Source organism: Cheilinus undulatus, linkage group 21, assembly GCF_018320785.1.
Source record: "Cheilinus undulatus linkage group 21, ASM1832078v1, whole genome shotgun sequence".
NCBI classification, from domain to species: Eukaryota; Metazoa; Chordata; class Actinopteri; order Labriformes; family Labridae; genus Cheilinus; species Cheilinus undulatus.
Genome location: NC_054885.1, coordinates 8289596 through 8311490, shown reverse-complemented (window position 1 = coordinate 8311490; position 21895 = coordinate 8289596). Strand labels below are relative to the sequence as shown.

General features: G+C 40.9%; 1 protein-coding gene across 1 annotated transcript; it reads left to right on the top strand.

Moving 5' to 3' along the window:
* Positions 1–1703: 1703 nt before the first annotated feature.
* Positions 1704–20883, top strand: zgc:158376 (uncharacterized protein LOC100101643 homolog). The gene is made up of 10 exons (XM_041817487.1): positions 1704–1889; positions 7070–7213; positions 7885–7971; positions 8097–8282; positions 8382–8414; positions 10076–11364; positions 11984–12147; positions 12243–12404; positions 13033–13254; positions 13555–20883. The coding sequence occupies exons 1-10, from the start codon at positions 1704–1706 to the stop codon at positions 13827–13829; spliced, it is 2748 nt and encodes a 915-aa protein (XP_041673421.1). The 3' UTR covers positions 13830–20883.
* The last annotated feature ends 1012 nt before the right edge of the window (positions 20884–21895 follow it).

Genomic DNA, 21895 nt, shown 5'->3' with positions numbered 1-21895 from the left:
TATGTATTTCAGTCCTACAACTTAAGTCCTTTATGGTACTTTGAACCTTAACAATAAAAAAAGAATCAAACTTTGCCATTAACACTTTAGCGTTAAACAAGTGAGTGTAAAAAAAGATCTTGGCTGATAAAGGTCTGTTGGTGATGCCTTAAACTCCACAAACATATTCATTCATATTTACAGCCCATATATGTTGTAAAGATCCCGATATCATTCCAACAATATTGTGCATCTTTTTAAACTAACAGCTGTGATTAAAAGAAAGTGCTCTGTCTTAACTGCACCAAACACTGGCAACGTCTCAGGAAAAATAATACTTTCATGCACTGTAGACAATTTAAAGGGGTTTGCCTATTTTTTTTGGCAACCAAATCAGGGATACACAATATTATCAGCATGATATAGAATCAGCAGCTATTAAAAAAAATCCTGCTGATATTTAAAAACCAATGAAAATCAGATCTTAATGTCGTCCTGATGGAAAAAAAGACTGGACCAACAGACCGACGTCAGCTGAAGCCCTGTCTGTATTCATTATTTTTCCTTACACGTCAGAGTGTTTTTGAGGCCTGAAGTTTGTTCATCCTCAAACTTAAAATTGTGTTTTTAAAGAGTCGACGCTTTAGGTAAAAACTGTATTTAAGTATCGGTATTGGCTGAAATTATGTTGTAAATATCAGCATATTAGATATCGGCAGAAATGCAGTATTGTGCATCTGATTTACATGCCTTGGAATTTTATTTTTGTTGCCGGTATTAAAGTCAGATGTCCTGATTAAGAGTCATTGGAGTCGAAACACGTAGATATCCCCGTTAAAGTATTTTTATACATTAGAGTGCCTAGGATTCTCAGTTTTGGCTGCCATCTATACTATGGACTCTGGTCACGTTAACTTGGATAAAGGTTTATATTATGGGTGCACAACATTTGATTCGCCGTTATCTAATATGCATGTTGATACTCATATAAACACACCTTTTTTTTGGTTAAGAAACACCCAGTGACTCCAGTGCAAAGACAGGCTGAGTCAAGCAGAGCTGAGAAAGGAGAGGGTAGACAAACTGGTTGATGTTTTATACTTGGGCTCATGGCAGGCCTCTACTAGTGTGTGGTGCTCTAGGTAACCACCTATACTTGATGATACAGTTGTACATTTTGCGGATATTTAACGCTAATATATGATTTAGAATGCTGCATGGCCGACAAATTGGCTGTAAATATCGGCAGGAATTTTCATATCTGCTGATACCAGCATAAGGCTGATAATATCCTGCATCCTTATCTTTATCTGTTAATTTGGTACAAAATTAACAGGATTTAACATTAACTGTACAGAGGGATTGTCAGTGTGTTACATCATTCTTAGGACTATTTACGAAGCCGTTGTGTATGGGTATTACTTATGCCATACAATGGAAGTAGGAGGTTATGATTCCCATAGTTCTGACCATTTTAAGATCTAGCCAACACAGTAGTCACAATTAACACATCTGTCAGACCTCCAATAAACATACAACCATCTTTACAGTCATATAACTTACAAATTTAGAGCTTTAAGCTACATGACCAGCACAGAGGACTGGAGGGCAAAAACAGCTTAATAGAAGAGAGGTGCATGAAAGTTTTTATGTAAGCATGAGAACAAAAATCTATGATGTGTAATCTGTTTCTTTTTGTGTCCCTGCAGCTGACTTGTTCGGGGATGTCGGGCAGTAAGGCGCTGGGCGGGGGGGCTGGCGGGGGGGCGCGGCGCAGACGGACGCGGTGCCGGCGCTGCCAGGCCTGCATGAGAACCGAGTGTGGAGAGTGTCACTTCTGTAAGGACATGAAGAAGTTCGGAGGGCCCGGCCGGATGAAGCAGTCCTGCCTCCTGAGACAGTGCACGGCGGTGAGACGCATGGACACACAACCACGCACATGCCAGAGACAGAATCGCACTTTGTCACAGATAAAAGCGGCAGAAAATGTCCCCATCAAAATCAATGCCTTTCCCAAATCCATCCATTTATTTATTTGGATCTGAAGCCAAAACCAGAAGACTGACACTAACAAGGGAGGATATCAGGCTCTGAACAAATGTATATTACAAGGTTGTTCATGCAGTGCATTAACAAAGAGTTTTTGACATTTGGACACCAAGGGCCTGCGCTTTAGTAGTATATGCATCCATCCATCAGTTTTCAGTGACAACCCTGATATCAGAATTCACTTGCCTGCTTCTTATGCAAATAACAGCCAATACCTCATTTCTGTGGCTCTCCTACTGTGGCTTTGTATCCCTGTGTGCTGTTTGCACTGAAATCAATAGCAATAAAAATAAATGGGAGCAAAGAGGCCATGTGCTAACAGGCTAGCTGTGCCTCTTTAATAATTTTTCTCCCTCATGTTATCATAAACATGCTTTTAAAGGACAATATGACTTACTATTCAGCAAATAAATCTGGTGGGGTACTGGGTAGATTAAAATAACAGTTTAATTCAAGACGACCACTAGGGAGTCGTGATGTTTTGTTTGGCGACAAGCCCATTCTAAGAGCTGGACCTTTGTAAACATTGAGAGTCCGCTCTCATTTGAGAGGAGCTAAAACATCAGTGAACCTAAAGATTGGTTGTTATTGCTGAGCTAAACCAAATAATCAAATCCTCTAAAACAGTGGTTCTCAACTGGTCAGGCATCAGGACCCACCATGTCTTCTTTAAGAGAAATTAATAGTCACTGGTTAGTCAGTATTCCTGGCTACCATTATGCCATGAAGACATAAGAACACTCCAAAAAATGTTGATGTTTGGATTCTAAATAAAAAATGTATTGAATAAAAAGACGGGACAAAAAAACACATTAGAAAAGCACATAATTACTTAAGGATTTGCATGCGTACATCTTATTTACTCTATTTTCCAGAGATAGCATAGAAGTTTGGTAATTTCTTTAAGAATTTCCTTGTTATCTTGGGCAAACTAGCTTTATTTCCCAACAAAATGGAGATAAATAGGTAGAAAGCTTGAGAATAATACTGAATTTTACTCATACTCATACGAAAACCTAAAAATAAATAGATGTATGAAATATCTTAGGGCTTTTGTAGATAGAGTTTTGTCACATTTTTTTCCCCTGGCATACATTTGCGACCCACTAGAAAGAGCTTCGCGACCCACTTTTGGGTCATGACCCACCAGTTGAGACTGCTCCAAAAAGAGCCGTTAATACATGCAAATCCATTATTAGTTAACTTTTCACACTTAGGAGGGCCCTCTCTGTTGTCTCTTTTGTATTATTTTTTCATACTTTACTGAAAGTCCACTTTCACTTGCAAGATTGAATAGTTTTACTCACACTCTATAGTCTTTGTAGATAAAGCATAGATGTGCTTTTGTGATTGAATGACTCTGTTTGGAAGTAGGGAAGTTTTGACTTACGGCATCTTTCAGTGCTGGTTTGGAAGGTACAAACAGGATTGGTATATAGCTGTTGATGCTAATGTCTTATTAGCCTGGTGTCCAGTCAAGTGTAGGTGAAGACTGGTGTTGCTGCAGTATTTTACCTTGTTTTTGCACAGCCTATATTTCTTTACGTGTGTTATTTCCAGACTAGAAACCCAAATCAATACTTTATCTTTGCTTTCAGTCTTACTGACAGTAGATGGACTTTCTCACTCACACTTGTTTGTTTTGATCCGAAGCGTCCCCTTCAACATGCAGTTTAGCATCTGCTGCTTTCCTATAGAAATCTACTAGTTGAAAACATCAGGGCTGACGCTGATACCAATATTTAAAATAACATTTCTTGAGTATTTCTTGTGGTGTAACACTACCACAAAGCCCCCATTTTCTCTCATGTTTGACCATAAAAACGGTTTAGAGTTTGCCTAACAGGTCACTTTTTTGTCCATTAAATCTCTTTCCTAATTCACTTGTGAGGCGTGCTACAAGCCAGCAGTAGATTGACGTGAAACAACACAAACTTCTGCTTCTGACAGTGGCTCATGCCCACATTATTTGCAGAAGGCGAAAGTCAGATATTGGCTGATACCGATGTTAAATTGATGCATTCCTATTTCAGAGCTGCATCCTTGGCCATATGAGCTATGTAACTTCTAAGTTAATGCACATATCCGGGAGGAGAACCTGATGAAAATTGCCACATTTTTATTCACTGTAAAGGACATTAAAACTGCTGCCACAGAATAGCGTCTCTTATGTCACTCATCTGCTGCAACCTGTTTTCATTTCTTCAACAAATATTTTAAGTGTGACACACAGGAGCACTGTAAAAAATACCAGTTGTCAAAATTTGATGCAGGAGACTTGCAGAAATTAAATATTTTGTGCATGATTCCTGCTGTCCTGCAGCAAAATTCAGGCCTTTTATGTCAGAAAATAACAGTTTACATGCCATGAGAGCTTTGAGAGCTGGGGGTGGCAGGGTATTTGCTGCAGAATTCCAACAATTCAAGAATACATCAAAGCACAAAACAACACTGAGGATATATAAAACCATTCCTGAAACGAATTTGATTTACTATTCTGTCTAAGAGTGCAAATATACTAAACAAGTAAGCATCTTACATCTCCATAGGCTGGTTTACTGGTGGCTGTTTTGATGCTAGCTTTGTGTTAACCAGAGGAATCTGCTGCAGAGAGCGACTGTGACATCACCTTGTAATGCTTAGGGCAGAGCTGCACACACTAAAACAACCTATAAGATTGAACTGGATCAGAAGGTGTTGTTATAAGTGGCTGTCATTAATATTACAGATAATTTCTTTGGTATTCTAATTCCAAAGCCTTTAAATCCAGATTAAAGATCCTCTGCTCATTGATGCAGAAAAAGATCACAGAAGGAGAAATCGATGAAGAAGTGATACCCGGACAGAATGTTCTCACTGACAGATCAGTCCTCACAGAAATATAAGAACCAAAGCTGAGGCAAACACAAGCTGGCATCATTTCTGCTCCTTAAAGTGACACCCAAACACTAAAACACAGAAGTCTCAGATTTACATGTCGACATAATCCTGTGATACACCTACTGATGTCACAAACACAGTCAGATCGTCGCCTTCAAACGCTGAAGGTGTTGATTCTTCAAATAGCATCAGCAGGAAGATGGAGCCCAGCAGGAGAGGATGCTGGGTTTCCATGGCAACCAGAGATGGTTACTGGTGCTGCGAGTGAGAGCGAGTTGGCTTTGATCCATCGCCATGGTTTCACAGAGATTCTTTGACACACTCACGCTGAGCCAGGAGAACAGATAGTAGAACAGTTGACATGTTATTTTTATTGTTTGTTTGTTTATTTATTTGTTTGTGGTTTTGGGTGGAGCAGCAGCAGGAGGAGGAGAAGGAGGAGGTGATGGTTTTAGATGTAATATCCCTAAAGGGGAGAAGGATGAGGAAGAAGGGGGAGGGATGCTCCTCACTCTCCTCCAGCAGTAGGGGTGAGGAGGAGGGTGAGGAGGGCGAGGTGGAGGGGTGACGCCCTCTGGTGGTTGTCAGTGAGAGATCAGGTCACAAAGCTTCCTGCAGATTTTATGTCACTTATTATTGTCAAATGGCGTATTAGGGACAGCACAAAAAATTGATAATAGAGAGGGTTTGTTAGTTTTAAAGAAAAAGTTTTTTTTCTTTTTAGATTATAACGTCACAGATTTCCGAGGAACCGAACTCAGACTTTCTGAGTTCAAAAACTGATTCTTTTCTGAAAATATTAAACAGTTTTTGAGTTATAAAGGCATATGTTTTATGAGAACCCAAATTCAGAATATCAGAGTTTAAGAAAGTCATAAATTAAATTTCTTTTAGATTATAAAATAGTGAATGTACCAGAAATTAAACTCAGAAGTTCAGAGTTTACAAAGTTGTTAATTTATTGAAAAAATATATATATTTTTAGAGGTTGAAAAATACTAAATTTGCGAGAAACCAAATTCAGAATTTCAGAGAATAAGTCATAAATTAAAAGGGAAGCAGACTTTTTTAAAATCAACAATTGTTAGTTTAAGAAAACCCAACCATAGAATTTCAATAATGAAAATGGTTGCAATTTAGAAGAAAGAACCCTCATTTTTTAAGATTATAAAGTTATAAATGTATGAGTAACCAAACTCAGGATTATACAAAATTACTACAAAATAGGGAAATGTTGTATGAAAAACTTGAGTTAAAAAAGACCTAAATTTTTATTTTAGAAACTCAAAAATGTCAAGTTTAGATAGTCATGGATTTACAAGGGGGAAAAAACATATTAGAGGTTGTAAAGTTTTAAATTTACCATTAAAAATGTTGTAAATTTGCTTGAAAACTAAACTTTTGAGATTGTAAAGTCGTGGATTTTCGAACTCAGATCTTCAAGGTATAGAAAGTCCTAAATCTAACAAAAAAAACCTGAAATATCCAAGGTTAAAACGTCAAAGATGTTGACTTTATAAACTCAAAAATTTTAGGTTTGTAAAGTAATGAATTTACAAAACCCTTATGTGAGATCAAAAAATTGTAAATTTACCAGAAACTAAACTCAAAAGTTAAGACTATAAATAGTCCTAAATTTACAAGGCAAACTTTATAAACACTTTATAAACACCAAAAATAAGAAAAAAAAGTTATTGGAGAGCAAACTGAAATAACATTGTTAAAGGTAATAAGTGTACAGCTCAGTTTGAAGATTAAGTTGTACTTTAGAAGGGGATTATTGACAAGATAAAAGTTCATATTTCAAAGTTTAAAAGTCAAGACTTTTGATTTTATGAAGTTGAACATTTCAAAGTTTACGATCTAAAGTCATAAATGTTTGAGAAACCAAACTGAAAACAGTGGTTGGAAAAATCCAGATTACAGAAATGTCTCCTCTAAGTCCGGATGAATATTCTGGGCTGAAACTAAAAATAGGCCTACTTTCTGATGCTCAGCCACAGGTATCATTTGATAGGGAATCAATCATTGCATCTTCAGTTGTAAATCCAGTATTGTGGTAAACACACTGTGAAATGAATGTGTCTCTACATGTTTCTAACTCTCTTCCTGCCTGTTTGACTCACCTGTCTCTCCGCTTGTGTTTTATGTCTCCATACAGCCGGTGCTGCCTCACACGGCGGTGTGTTTTGCATGTGGCGAGGCGGGGAAGGAGGACACCGTGGACTCACTGGAGGAGAAGTTCAGCCTCTCCCTGATGGAGTGCACCATCTGTAACGAGATCATCCACCCGAGCTGCCTGAAGGTCAGTGATGGCGTCTGCATTTTAACATCTCTAATCCGTGACCTCACGTGAACCTCGTGGCCACCGTCCCCGCCGTCTCTCGCCTTTTCCTGTGTGATGTCAGCAGAAATGCAGATTTTACTTTCACATCTTTGCTCTGAGATGAAACTTTAATGAAGTTTAGGATAAATTGGGTCACTGCAGCAGCAGAAAAGCAGAATAAAGAAAAGATGCAGATTCAACATGGAAGAGAATTAAAGATTTGTATTATCAAGGTACGTAATGTTCCACATCCTGATAAAAACACGGGTTTGATTCAAACCTTAAAAAAAAGAACTTTAGACCATTAACCTGCTTGGAGAGAGTCACAGAATGCAAACTCAAACCCCCTAATTGTCAAATTTGTCTCAGAAATGATCGCTAGTATCTGTCATCAATTTGGTCACTTAACTCCTCAGATGGAGCCTTAAATAAAAGCCTAAGAGCAAAGATGATTTATTGATTTAGGCTTTTATTTTGAAGCACTGGGGGAAAATGATAAAATGGCACTGTCTATTGATGGATTCATGTTAGAATTAAAGACTAAATCCTGATTTACCTGCAGGAGACGATGCATACTTTGCATTTATTTGGGTTCTGTGTGTGTTTTGTTTTTTTTAAATGCAAATGTAAAAATGTGTTTCTCTCTTCAGATGGGAAAAGCAGAAGGAATCATCAATGACGAGATCCCAAACTGCTGGGAGTGTCCAAAGTGCCATAAAGAGGGCAAAACCAGTAAGGTAAGACTGGGACCATCCCTCAGCATCACAGCAGCTCAGATTTAGTGAGGAACAGAGCTTCCTGTGCTTAAAATAAAGGAGGGGAACATGTGAGAAGGTATGTAACAGCGCATGTCTCCATCCAGGACCAGGCGGACGGCTCAGGGAAGCGCAAACTGGATAATGGAGAGGTGGGCCGCTGGAAACTCACAGATGACCCTCCACCTAAAAAGAAAGCCCCTCCCTCCCTGGACGAGGGGGGGAGGATGGATGGGGGGCACAAGAGGAAGAAGGAGAAGGAGCTGCCTCCGGACAGCGGGCCCAAGAAGAAGGTGAGGAGGGGGTCTGAGGAGTCTCTGCAGACAACAACCTGTTCATAGCTCTGAATGAACGTTTCTCTCTCTCTCTCTCTCTCTCTCTCTCTCTCTCAGATGAAGGGCGCCCACGAAAAACGTCTCAAGAAGGTACAAAGCTGTAATTCAGACTGTATTCTTTGCGTCTTCTAAATGAAGCCCTCTCTTCTCCTCCGTTTTTCCTGTTTGTCAGAACAGAACAGAATGAGAAGCCTGCTAACATGTACAAGAAGTAGAGATATTCTGGTGTCCTTTGTTGTTCCAGATACCTGAATCTGCTCAGCAGCTGGTGCTGAGAGAGGGGACAAACCCAGGTTATACTTTAAAGAATCCCATATGCAGGGGTGGAAAGTAACTCAATTTCCTCCACAAATTGTTTTATAAATATTCTTTATTACTCAGTAAATTCAGTTTTGGATGCTCAATTTTTTTCTTGGAAAGGGACCCTTGACCCCCCTCCCATCTTACAAGTTTTGACTATGTTAAAATAAACTTTGTACAGTTTGTCCAGTTCTCTAACCTCTGGTCTTCCAAGTTTCCCTCTTAAAAATTCATGAAGCCCACCCGTATTTTAACTGCAACAAAAAACATGAATCTGCTTTTATTAGTTGAACTGTTGAGCAACAGCTCAGCACAGCTTTTAAATTTAATGATGAACATCAACTTATGGCATGTAGGCAGAATAGAGACATTAACTGTGACAGAAATAATCAAACTTGGGCAATTATGTCCAAAAAACATCTTTGCCTTAAACCATTTGGCATTTCATGTTCAGCATATTAAATTGGATAATTCAGCCCTGGTCTGGAGCAGTGGTCCTCAAACACTAGTGTGCCTTGAGGCAAGTCTAGGTGTGCCTTGGGAAGTTGTACTTTTTGCCACTTATAACCTATTTTTGCACCCTGCATGACACTTTTAACATGTTTTTGCCACTCTAAACCCATTTTTACCACCTTTTTAAACCTTTTTGCCCACTTTTTCTATTGTTTTGTCATTTTTGCCAGTTTTTCACATCACTTTTAGCCCCTTTTTGCCACTTTTTTTTTTTTTTTTTGCTTTATGCAATTTTTTGCCACCTTTATTGCCATTTTTGCCCACTTTTGCTATTGTTTGGCCAATGTTTTGCCATTTTTTCATTATTTTTAACCCCTTTTTCCCCACTTTAAACCCAATCTTTACCCCCTTTTTAAAACCTTTTCATGCCCTTTGTTATTGTTTTGTCATTTTCACCCAATTTTTCATCACTTTTGTCCCCATTTTGCCACTTTTTACCTATTTTTGCCATCTTGTTGCCAATTTAAGCCCACTTTTGCTATATTTTGGGCACTTTATTCCAAAATGTGCGAAATCAAAAAAAAAAGTAAGAACTTTTTCAACCCATTTCTGCCACTTTTTCCCATGTTAGACTATTAAAAAATAGCTGAGCCAATCTTTTTGTTAAATCATCAACATTAAGGGAATTACATCCATAAGCGTCAAAGTACGCTAAAATATGAAATACTGCTTAGAAAAAATACATCCTTAGATGAGGATTAATACTAAAACTTGGTTTTTCCTTCTTACTTTGTCTTCTTTTTAGCACTTCCATTGTGTAACCTAGCAGTAAAGCAGTTGGTGCTTTTAGGGTCATATTTGACCAAATGTTAGGGGTCAGTTTGTGCAACCCTACCACTGAGCTAAAGATATTAGAGCGCAGATCCTGAGCCTCTAAACTTGTGGATAAAGATCCTTGTTGTGGTTCTGACTGACGCTGCTTCCTCTCTCTTCATCAGAAACCCAAACAGGAGGCGGTGGAGTCCAACGGCCCATCCTCCTCAGCAGGTGGAGGGGCGGGGGGACTACAGGGCTCCTCGAACACATCTTCTCAGCCAGGTGGAGGAGGGGGCGGCGGAGGAGGCAGCGGTGCAGGTGGGACATCAAGTGCGGACCAGCGCTCCCACCACAGAGAGAAACTAGAGCGCTTCAAGAGGATGTGCATGCTGGAGCGTCGGCCCGAGTCGTCCTCCTCCTCCTCTTCCAGCTCAGAGTCAGATTCTGAGTCTGATTCTGACGACTCCCTGAGGGGAGAGCAGGCAGGAGGGGGCTCTTCACCCTCATCCTCCTCACCAGCCCCGCCTCCCCCCGTCGTCTACGGTAACAGCAGCGGAAGTCGGGCGGAGAGGGAGAGGAGTCGCAGCGAGAGGGAGCGAGAGAGGGAGAGGGAGAGGGACCGTCGTCTGGCCCAGCTTGGCTTCAGTGCCAGCGAGGAGTCTGAGGGGGAGGGAGGGAGGGGGGAGGAGGAAGTGAAGGAGGAGGATGTGGGCGGGGAGAAGGCTCGGAGGAGAGGCGGAGGAGGGGAGGTTGGGCTGCCTCCTCGTGGACGGAAAGGAATGCTGGACATGGATGAGGAGGATACGCCCACCTCTGAACGGACCAGGAAAAACTCTGCCTCTCTTCCCCCGCCCTCACCCTTGTCCTCCAATCAGATGCCTCCGTCCTCTCAGCACGACGGCTTCACAACGAAGCAGCGCAGCAACGGGCAGGAGGCTCGCAACGGACGGACACGAGGGGGGACGGGAGGGGGGAGGGAGGGAGGGGAAAAGGAGAACGCCAGCGGCGTTCTGACCAATCACAGACACAGTGGGGGAGGAGGGGGTGGGACAAAAGGCAGCGGAAGCCGCGGAAACAAGATTCGTAGCAACAGTAAGAATCAGACGTCCAGAAACAGCATCAGCTCCTCCTCCTCCATCCCCACCTCTAATGGTGGGAGCGGAGGTCCAGGGGGAGGCGGCCTAATGATGTCAGCAATGGCGGCGTCTCCCTGCTCACAGCCGTCTCGCCTCGCCCCTCGCTCTCAGATGATGAAGCGCAGTCCGCCTGCTGTTCCCTCACCACCACGCCCTGTTCAGATGGAGAGACACCTTGTACGCCCTCCTCCTGCTTGTCCTGAGCCAAGCTGCCTGCCGCTGGATTCTGGCTCCTCCCACATCATGACCCGGGACGTGTGGCTCAGAGTTTTCACACACCTGAGCCAGAGAGAGCTGTGTGTCTGCATGAGGGTATGCCGCACCTGGAGCCGCTGGTGAGTCACATCTTTACTCTTTATCGTACTGTGAGTCAACACAGATGTCTTGTTTTTGTTTACCTGACACTCATGTGGGTCAGAAACTTAAATAACATTGGCTAGTTTTTCTATTTAACTTTGAATAGCTTCTACTGTGCTTATAAAAAGTATTCACACCCTTGTATGTTTTATCCTTTTATTAAAATGTACAAGTCAGGGGATGATATGAAAAATTTCCCAGGCACTGAAAATTCCCCGTATTCAGTTAAATACATCATCAGGAAATGAAGGAATATGGCACATGTGTAAATCTGCCTAGATCAGGGCTCCCTCACAAACTGAGCAGGCGTGCAAGAAGGAGACTAGTGAGAGAGGCCACCAAGACTCCTATGACAACTCTGAAGGAGTTTAAAGCTTCAGCAGCTGAAATAAGAGAGACTCTGCATACAACAGCTGTTGCCGGGTTCTTCACCAGTCAAAGCTTTATGAGATAAAAAATTTGATTTGTGTGACCTGGTGGGATGCTGATAGAGATACTCAGTTATTGTACATGCTCTTGATCTATAATTGATACCCATTTAAATTCATTTAAACCTCATGGTGAATAAGTTCAGTGATTTATTCATGTGACTTTCAGGTGCTGTGACAAACGTCTGTGGACCCAGATCGACCTGAGCCGGCAGCGCTCCATCACCCCTCCTATGCTGAGTGGAATCATCCGCCGACAACCTGTCTCCCTCAACCTGGGTTATACCAACATCTCCAAGAAACAGTTAATGTGGCTCATCAACCGCTTACAAGGTGCTGAAATCAGAAAAGAGAATACAACGCATAAAATTGCCCTAAAAAAGGTAAAAAGTCAGATGTGTTTTACTCATTAGTCTGACCTCTCTCAGGTCTCGTGGAGTTGAACGTGGCCGGCTGTCCGTGGCTGGCAGTCTCTGCTCTGTGTCAGGCCGTCTGTCCCTGTCTGAAGATGCTGGACCTTAGCAGAGTGGAGGACCTCAAAGACTCTCACTTGAGGGAGCTGCTGGCTCCTCCACCTGACACCAGGACAGGTGAGACAGCTGCACATTGATGACACCCGATAAACAACCGAAAACATGGCAGCATGCAACAGATCAGATCAATACAGCTGACAATAATCCAGGAAGAAAAGATCATTCAGTGAAGTCATTTACATTTTGCTTTTTTCAATCCAATAACATCTAAATCACAATCTGTTTCTGGTTCTTTGGGGATTGTGGACAGGCCAGGGGCACATATTTTTGTTAGAAAGGCCTAAAAACTTATATTTTGCATAATAGGTGACCTTTAAGACCATAAGTTCAGGCAAGAAAAAAGGGTTTAAAATAGCTTAGAGCTCAGAGGGTCATAGAGGTTTATTCATCACGCCATGAAATATATAGAAAACGTTTCCATGTACAGGTTTGTATGCAGTGTCACTTAGAATTATTATTTATGGACTTAAAAAGTTAATGGGTTTGTCTTGAGTAAAGCTGTTCAAATGACAGGACAAAAAACCTACAACTAAAAAGAATATTTTTTTATTGTTCTTCTGATTGATTTTTTTTGTGGTATAATTAATCCATTCTTAAAATACCTGCTCTCGACCTGCTGATTGGTCGGTCATCTCGGTTACAACCTGATCTGACTGGGTTCTCTGCTCTCTGATTGGTCTGCCAGCTCACGGGGAAACCAGAGTGGGGCGTTTCCAGAACATGACGGAGCTACGATTGGCCGGTTTGGACCTGACGGACGCGTCGTCTCGCCTGCTGGTGCGTTACGTTCCACACCTGACCAGGTTAGACCTGAGTCACTGTGCGAATGTCACCGACCAGACAGTGCACACCCTCACCTCCCCCCTCTCTCCCCTGAGAGAGAGCCTCACCTACATCAACCTGGCAGGTAAATTACAAAGGAATCCAAGGCTGCATTATATGTAGGGGATAAGAACTGTCTTTGTGTGCCACCTCTGTTAATGAATGTTTTTTACATGGATGGCCTCCTTGACACCTCTCTCACAACAGTGATCTGCTCTGACCATGTTAGGATACAGGCCAGAGAAGAGAGCTCAGACTGTTAAGACAGATGGGCGAGAGAGCAGATCCTGATCCCTAAAACTTTTATTTGCCATCTGCAGATTCTCACTTCATCTCAGTAAATAATCTCCTGGATACACCTGCTGATGTTGTCTTTGTTTTCCAGGTTGTGCAAAGGTAACGGAGCAGTGTGTCCCGTTGCTGCGTCGCTGCACCTCCCTGCAGACGGTGGACCTGCGCTCCTGCTCCCTCCTCTCCTCCGAGACGGGACAGCTGCTCTCTTTCCCATCCCACACCTCCTCTTCTTCCTCCTCCTCCACCTCCTCCTCCACCTCCTCTGCCACCACGACAGTCGCTGCTTCGTCCTGCTCTACGGCCGCTGCCGCTGCCTCCTCTTCCTCCTGTCCTCCTGAAGACAGAACGCTGCTAAAGAACAGCTAGAGTCACGTCACGAGACTCTGATGTCCAGTCGGCCCACGAGCCCCGCCTCGTTCCTCATTACACTACAGACCAGTGAGGAAAAAGAAGAAGGGGAGGAGGAGGAGGGGGGACCTGTGCACATTTCTCCTGATGTTGGGAAATGTTATCGGCGCATAGAAGAGGAGGAGGAGAGAGTATTTTGGGAGAGCTGTCGGTGATAGTTTAAAAAATAGAAACCCTGAGCATGTACATATTTGTTCTCTGTACAATTTTGGGTGTGTGTATATACCTGTAGTTTACTGTAAAGGACCCTTAACCTTCAAAACATCACCTCCCCCAAACACTCCTTCCCTTCCCTCCTTTCCTACTATCCACCCTCCCTTCCTTCTGTCCATCCTTCCGTCCTGCGACCAATCATCATGCCAGGCATCCACCTGCTCGCCTGTAGCTGCAGAACAGGGGAACGATGGAAATCAGTACTTGATGTCGTCCAGGTATAGTTGCTGTTGTTTGAAAGTTGACGTTACCCCTCAGACCCTGCCTCCCTGCCCCACTGAACAGGAAGTGAGAGACATAGGTTGTCGTCAGGAGTGATGTGTCATCTTTACAAACAGTCTGACATTATTTTTTTATCAGAACCAGAGAGTGTAAGGCTAACATTTTCCATCTACTTCCAGTCTTTGTGCTAAGCTAGGCTAAACGTGTTTCTCTAAAGTTGCAGAAACTTGAAAGAAGTCTGGCAGTATTGAAAGACCTCTGATGTTTCCATCATGGAGACATATGTGTGTCTTTGGAATAGGATTATTCTTGCTTCAAGCTTGACAAATTGGTCGAAACGCAGTATAAACTAAAATTTTAACTGAGTTTTAAACTTGTCAAAGATGGAGGAAGGATGAAGAAAATACACAGTTGAAGATTGAAAATATTTTGGTTCATCTTTGGATATTTCCACTGAAACACATCACAATTAAAAACATTTGGCTCTTCTGCCTGATCACTGACTTAAAGCAGGCATTAGTGAACCAGTGATTAATCGTTGCAGCTCAAACAGTGTTAAAGAACATATATATCAAAGCTTACAGCTCTAACGTTTTGCAAGAAGGTCAGCCTTTTCGGCCAAAGTTTACTCAAGTTTTTCTCCTTTTAAGAATCATGTTTGTCCTCAAGTCTGCTATCAGAGCTAGCTTAATGAATGTATAAACAGCAGCAGAAACAATGTGTTAGAAGCTGAGCCCAATCAGAGACTGCTCTGCAGTGTTAGTGTTAGTATTGATTGTATTAAACCAATGTTAAGCTAGCTGTTTGCAGTCAGTGTAAACCTGTCGGGGAAGGTTGATGAATGCAACAACAATAATGATGATGAACACTAGTATTGAAACAACCCCAACTGTGAGGACATTTAGAGTCTTAAATTTTGTTCAGACCTAAATTGAAGTTGACTCTTAGTGCTGCTGATTGCTATCAGGGATGCACTGATGCAGCATTTTAATGTCAGCTAGACAGTGACAAAGCAATGTGGCATGAACTGATTCAGAGACAAATTCTTTGTTTCAATGGTCAACCATCAGAGAAAATGCTGGATTTCGTGGAGCTTTATAACCGTTCCAGTCTGGGTGCATGGCAGCTGCGTCAGAGCTGCGTCACGGCTTGCTTTCATTTCAGCTTGCATGTTTACTAGTCAGGCCTTTCAGACAGCCTCTGCCACATCTCAGCCGCTTTAAACGCACATCTCAATCTAGAGCCTATGCTCTCAACTGGTGGGTCAGGACCCAAAAGAAGGCAATTTTCAGAACTTGTAGATGTGTGCCAAGTAGGGTTGGAATCTGACTCCTTTGTCTACCTGCCACGCTGTTTGGTGGGTTCAAAAATATACAGCAACATGTTTTACCAGCCACTCGATTTTAACAAGCAGCATTATTATTATATGTCTCAGAGGGGGGGGCCTGTCTGCTCTGAGGTTATCAAAATTAGATGTGCATAAATAAAAAAAAAAAAAACAATAACATGATAAGCAACATAATGTATTAGGGCAAACTTAAAAGATTAAAAAAAAGAGAGAGTCTGTTAATTTTTAAGAAAAAATGTTAATATTTACAAGAAGAAAACCTCAGTATTTTAGAGTTGAAAAAGTTGGAAATTTACAAGAAAAACTTGCAGTTTCTGAGTTTAGAAGTCTTAACTTTTGACAGTAGAAACTCAAATATTTCAAGTTTTAAAAATCTCACATTATCAACAGCATTTAGACAAAAATCTAGAAGGAACCAAACTGAAAATAGCGGTTGGATTTTTTAAATTTTCAGCTTTATAACCTCAAAAATACCAAGTATTGGTTCGCTTACATTTACAACTTTTACATTTTAAAAATCCCATTACTTTCTCGTAAATCAACAACTTTTTAAACTTGAGAATTTCAAGGTTTTTCTTAAAAATGAACAAATCCTCTTTATTATCATTATTTTCAAGAGTTGCCCCAATATACCGTTATAATAATGAATGTTTTAAACATAGATCTTTTTTCAAGAACAAGTGTACGTAGACCTATCATGTTAAGATTTTGTCAGTAAAAACAATTAATTGTTTTTACTTTTCCAAGTGAGTCCTGGGGAGGCTTAGCTTTTCTTAGATACAAGTGGGGGGGAGGAAAAAGGGTGGGAAACACTGATCTGGAGAATAGAGGGCTCACCTTATTTTTCCACAGCGCACATTTTTAGGCAAAAACAGACAGGAAAAATAGAAAAATATTCACTTTGTTGTAGCGGATATGTATGTCATGATCTGTAGAATATTTTTCATTTTTTTCCCTAAGTTGTCTTTCAGATTAAAGGCCTGGTTTAGCATTTCTGTGGCGAAACCACACTATTTATAAAGAGTGCTCTTATTGTGAATTTTTCCCAGCTCTGTTACAAATCAACTTGTTGAGAGATCTATTAAGGTAAAACTTGTGGAAAAAGACAGGGCTATGACAGTAGGAAGACACAGCAAGTGTTGACACGTGCAGCAACTGCCACACAGCAAACACGCACCCAGTCTGAAACAGAGTTTACACCCTAAAAAGGAACAAAAACAGGAAATAGCAATCAGCTAGAATGTTAAATGATTAAGGATAGTATCAGCATCAGCCCTGATTTCAGCCATCGGTGCATCTCTACCTGGTCAAAGACGATATCAATTCAAAAATGTGAAAATTTACCTCACTATCCTGATTGTGCATCAAGAACCAAACTCCATGCATGAGCATGTCAGAGTTTGTGCTCGTCTTGCAGCCAGATGACTTGAAATCATGCATTTTAAAATCTGCATCCTGATGGAGTTTTTCTAGCATCTTTTTTACTTGTTATATGTCATCAAATCACAGTAAAATCTGGTTATTTAGGGGTTGATATTGCTCTAGTAAGGCAGAGTTTAGCCAAAGTGACATCCTAGACAAAATCAAACTGCCACACCGTAAAGACAGACTAGCAGCTGCTACACAGCTAAGACAAAACTCCCAAAAGCAGGTGTCCAACAAAAAAATCTTGATACTTATCCTGATAACAAGTCCTCAAAGTTAGCACTGGTTAGCCTTTAGTAGCTGGAAGTAGAAGGAAAGCTCATCCAGTCATAGCTTCAGGTGAAAGAGGGGAAGCTAAAGCTAAGCTAGTTTAAAATGGTGGTGTTTGATTTTGTGACGACTCTGGAGGTGAGAGTATTCTTGTGCTAGATGCAAGGCTTTACCTTGGTCTGATCACAACTTCGATCAGACATCATTGGAAGACTAATATGGTGATGAGACGATGCTTACTGTTTACCCTGCTTCCAGTCCTCTCTGTAAAATGTCAGACTGCTGGTTTTACCACACTCCAACCACTCATTGCTCGTTCAGGTCAATGTGACAGTATTTCCTGAAGACGTCACTCGTCTTCATCATAGCTGCAGGTGAAGGCTGTTCAGGTGTGGGTTTGGTTAAAGGTGTTTTCCTTCCTGTCTCCAGTGTGTGCGTGCGTGCGTGTGATCTGACCGACAGCGCCGGGTGTGTTTGAAACTGAGCCTCAGTGTCTTCAACATTCGCCTCAATCATTCATCTTCCCTTTTGTGTTTTTTCTACCTGCTGCATTTTCCTTCATGTGTTCGTCGCCTCTGGGAAGTGATTGTCTCTTTGTTTTCTCAGGATTTTTTTTTCTTTGAATCAGGATTTTATTTATTTGAGATCCACAGCAGCACTCCCATCAGCCTAAACAGACATTCCTGCAAAAGAGAAAAGCTTGTTTTTTGTACTCGACACTCCTTTTTGTATGCAACAATCCACTTTTGAGTTTTGTTTTCTACATGATGAACATTTCTTCCTGTGTTTGCTGCATTATCAAAAAACATTACAGAGTTTTTATAATTTTCTACGGAAGCCCAATCCTGCCAAGGACATGAAAGTGTCGATTATGGGATGCTAAATCAAGCTTATAAGTGCTGACAAACTTACTTGTTATCTTGGTTAGTCTTATCTTGGTTTTTGTTTATAATCTTGAAGTTTCTTTGGTTGATCTCGTAATCTTAATTCTGTTTCACAGCATTGTGTGCTGAATTCTCATACTTTAGGAATTCTAATCTGTGCACCAACATTTATGTTTCAAGTTTAAACATCTTGATGACTATCCTGTGCTCTTTTGGTGCTTTTCCATCATGTGGTATCGGTTTGGCTCATCTCAGTTCTTGTTTAATTTTCCATTTGGGATCATACCTGGAACTTCTTTTGGTATCACCTCTGGTGAGGTTTCACATGAGCTTAGCTGATATTAAATTGTGCCAAGTCAGAGAGTAACATCTGACATGGGAATCAAATCCCTCTCATCATCAGCCTCGCGCTATTGAAAGATTCCCCAAACCAGCGATGTTCCTGGTAAATGATTTCCCATCTAATTAAACACAAATCATAATTACATTAAGCCAAATAGCCTTAAGTCAAGAAAACACCCAGTAAACGGTCAAGAGTGAGCACTGTTTATTTAAGAAGAACCACGTCAACAGATTTACAGTGTTAGTTTGCAGACTGCAGCCAATGTCAGCAGTGCTAGCACTGCTGGTTTGATACTCTCTGCAGGTTAGCATCCACATTTCTGTGCTGTCAGTCGTCACCTAATGCTTCAGTTATATGTGAGTATGACCTGACACAGCCTGGTCTAGCCTGGAGGAAAATTATATCTGTTTTTTTTTTTTAAACCAGGCTGCAAGAACAAGCAATGTAGTCACTTTTGAGCCAACATTAGCCTGCAAGCTAGTAAATATATAGCCTTGGTGGTTCAAAATCAAAGTTTAATTTTCTTCAAACTGTATTGTTTAGTTGCTTTCTTCGAAAGACATGGAGGTTGGCCAATTTGAATTTTGATACCAAAACTTAAAAAAACCTAAGGTATGTCCCGTTATTTTTCCTTTTAAATCCATAACAAGTTCCTTTTTCAGTGGTTAAGTTCATGTTAACATCTACCTATAAAAGCAGGTTTGGATCCAAAAAGGAAGTCAATTTTGGCCTGTGTCCATAACCTGCTTTTTTTTGTGCTTGTACCATTTAATTTAATTCTAAACCACATTAGCAGTGCTAACACTGCTGGTTTCATCCTCTTTGCAGGTTAGCATCCACATTTCTGTGCTCAATGTCATCACGCTTTGCTTCAGGTATATGAGAGTATAACCTAACAGCCTATACACAACTTTATCCTCACTTTTACATAAAAACAAAAATGGAGCCAAATAAGGCTGTTCCGAAGAGAGGCTGTCAGTGCTGTCAGCTCACCCTTGTTTACCTTGGGCTAAGAAGCATTATGACAGCTTTTCTGTAGCCATTAAGCACAGCTACAGTGGCAACTAGTCCTGGATGGTTGGGTTATGGTCTATAAGGAGCGTTTGACAGGGACTGTGGGCCTTAACTAATTAAAAAGTACATTGCTATTTAATCTAACCAGCTCATAATTCTAGTGCCAGTGGGGATTGGACTCTAACTTGGCTAGCTATGTCCTCTATTGTTATATTGGACGTCCTGGCAGTTTCACATAGCAATGACGACCCTGCCAACATTGAGGAGAAGCTTTCAGTTTATATATAGTACAAAAAGAAGCCAAAACATACCAAAATCAAGATGAGTTGAATCCAGCCGATACCACGAGTCTGCTACATTGTTAACTTTATTTGTCGTCTCAGAATCTCCTTGGTGTTATCCCATCATCATCTTAGTATCTTAATTTCATCTTGATTTATCATCCTATAATCTTGATTTATTTCTACTTCTTAAATTAATTCCTTATATCTTGATTTACTATCTTGCATCTGCCTCCAAAAGGTCAAACTTTTAATCTACGATGCCATATTGACTTTCTTCATATCTTGTTTAAATCCAAATGTGCATTCTGTTTGACTATCTTGGTTCATATCAGACTCTTTTACTCAAGATCTTGTCTTTCTTTACCACCCTGTAATATCATTGTACCATATCATTCTTAATGTCAAGGTTTTAAACACCCTTGAAATTTTGATCTGGCATAATCTAACGATCTTGCTCCCCTTAAATCTTGTTTACACATAAAAACTTGATTCATCTACTTGTAATCTTAATTTATCTCAGGATTCTGAACTTTTGTGCCATTATCTCTACATATTAGCCATATCTCATCATTCTAACTACACAATCCTCAACTTTATAATCTTGTTTTTTTTTACTCTTAATCCTAGTCAGGAAAGACAAGATCTTGCCTATCTGTTAACAAAATGACAGCTGCTTAACTCGCAGTTTAACTATCTTGCAATTTTTAGTTTACACAAGCACATAATTTCTTTTCTGGCTTGGTCGGGCTTCCGTAGTTCTCTCAGGGCCTCACTTATGAAAAATCAATCAAGTTCTGAATTTCATGTCAGTATCATTCTTTTAACGTTTTGGCTTCTGACAAGTCAAAAAAAATCAATGCAAGCTGCTGAATTTTGTCGGTAAAGACGGACTTCGTTTAGCCAGATGTTTCATAAATGACGCCCAGGTGTTCATATCAGCACACGCCGCTGTGACTGTCTGCTGTTTGTTTTTCTATTTGTGTGAACTGACTGTCTCACGGTGCGAGGCAGTGGCACTGAGGGGGGGTGGGGTGGGGTGAGGGGCAGAAATGTTATTGACATATTTTTCATTTTGTTGTTTTTCAGATGTATATGACAAATCAAACAGCCAATCAAAATCACAGACCACAGTTATTATAGCGAAAGGAAAAAATTAGCTGTCAGGGTCGACTTGTACTGTTGGTTAGCGTGATGCTTGTTAGCTAGCTGGTCAGGTTCGAGTGTTCTGTTGCTAACTGTTGTATTACCTCTGCTGCACCAGGGAACAAAAACAGACTTTTTAAAATTGGGCTGAAAGAACAAGCAAGGTAGTCAGTGTTTGGCTAACTCTAGCCATCAAGTGAGTTGAGATTTAACAATCATGGTTCAAAATCAAAGCTCATTTTTCCTTGAGCTTTATTGTTCGCCAGTTAGCAAGTTATGGACCAGTTAGATAGCTAGTAGCTTTCTTTAAAGCAATGGATGTCGGCCAATTTAGATCTTAATACTTGCATTCCTCTTCAGTCCCAACTTTTAGAACATTGCAGTCTGTTTTATCAATGATCAATAGAGTTGAAAAGTAACAAAACTTAAAAACAAACCTTAGATATGGATACACAAGGGCTGTCGAGATTAATCGTGACTAATCGAGGTCTACAGTTGCGGTTGCCTCACAGTAAAAGTTCCTGGTTCACTTCCCGGTCAGGGCCTTTCTGTGTGGAGTTTGCATGTTCTCTCCAGGTACTCCAGATTCCTCCCTCCACCAAAAATATGCTCGTTAGGTTAATTAGTGATTCTTAATTGACTGTAGGTGTGCGTGTGTGCATGCCTGGTTGTCTGTCTCTGTATGGCAGCCAAGTTTGTGGTGTGACATTTCCTTCAAATACAGAAATATGAAGCACGCAGCAATTTTAAAGTGCTGTTACAGATTCTCCCAAGGGAAGCATGATTCATGTTTTGTATTGTAGAAATGAGGAACACTGGTGAGGAGCGCCCTGAAAATGAGGTTGGAAAAAGCCACACTTAGATTAAGAAAGCAGAAA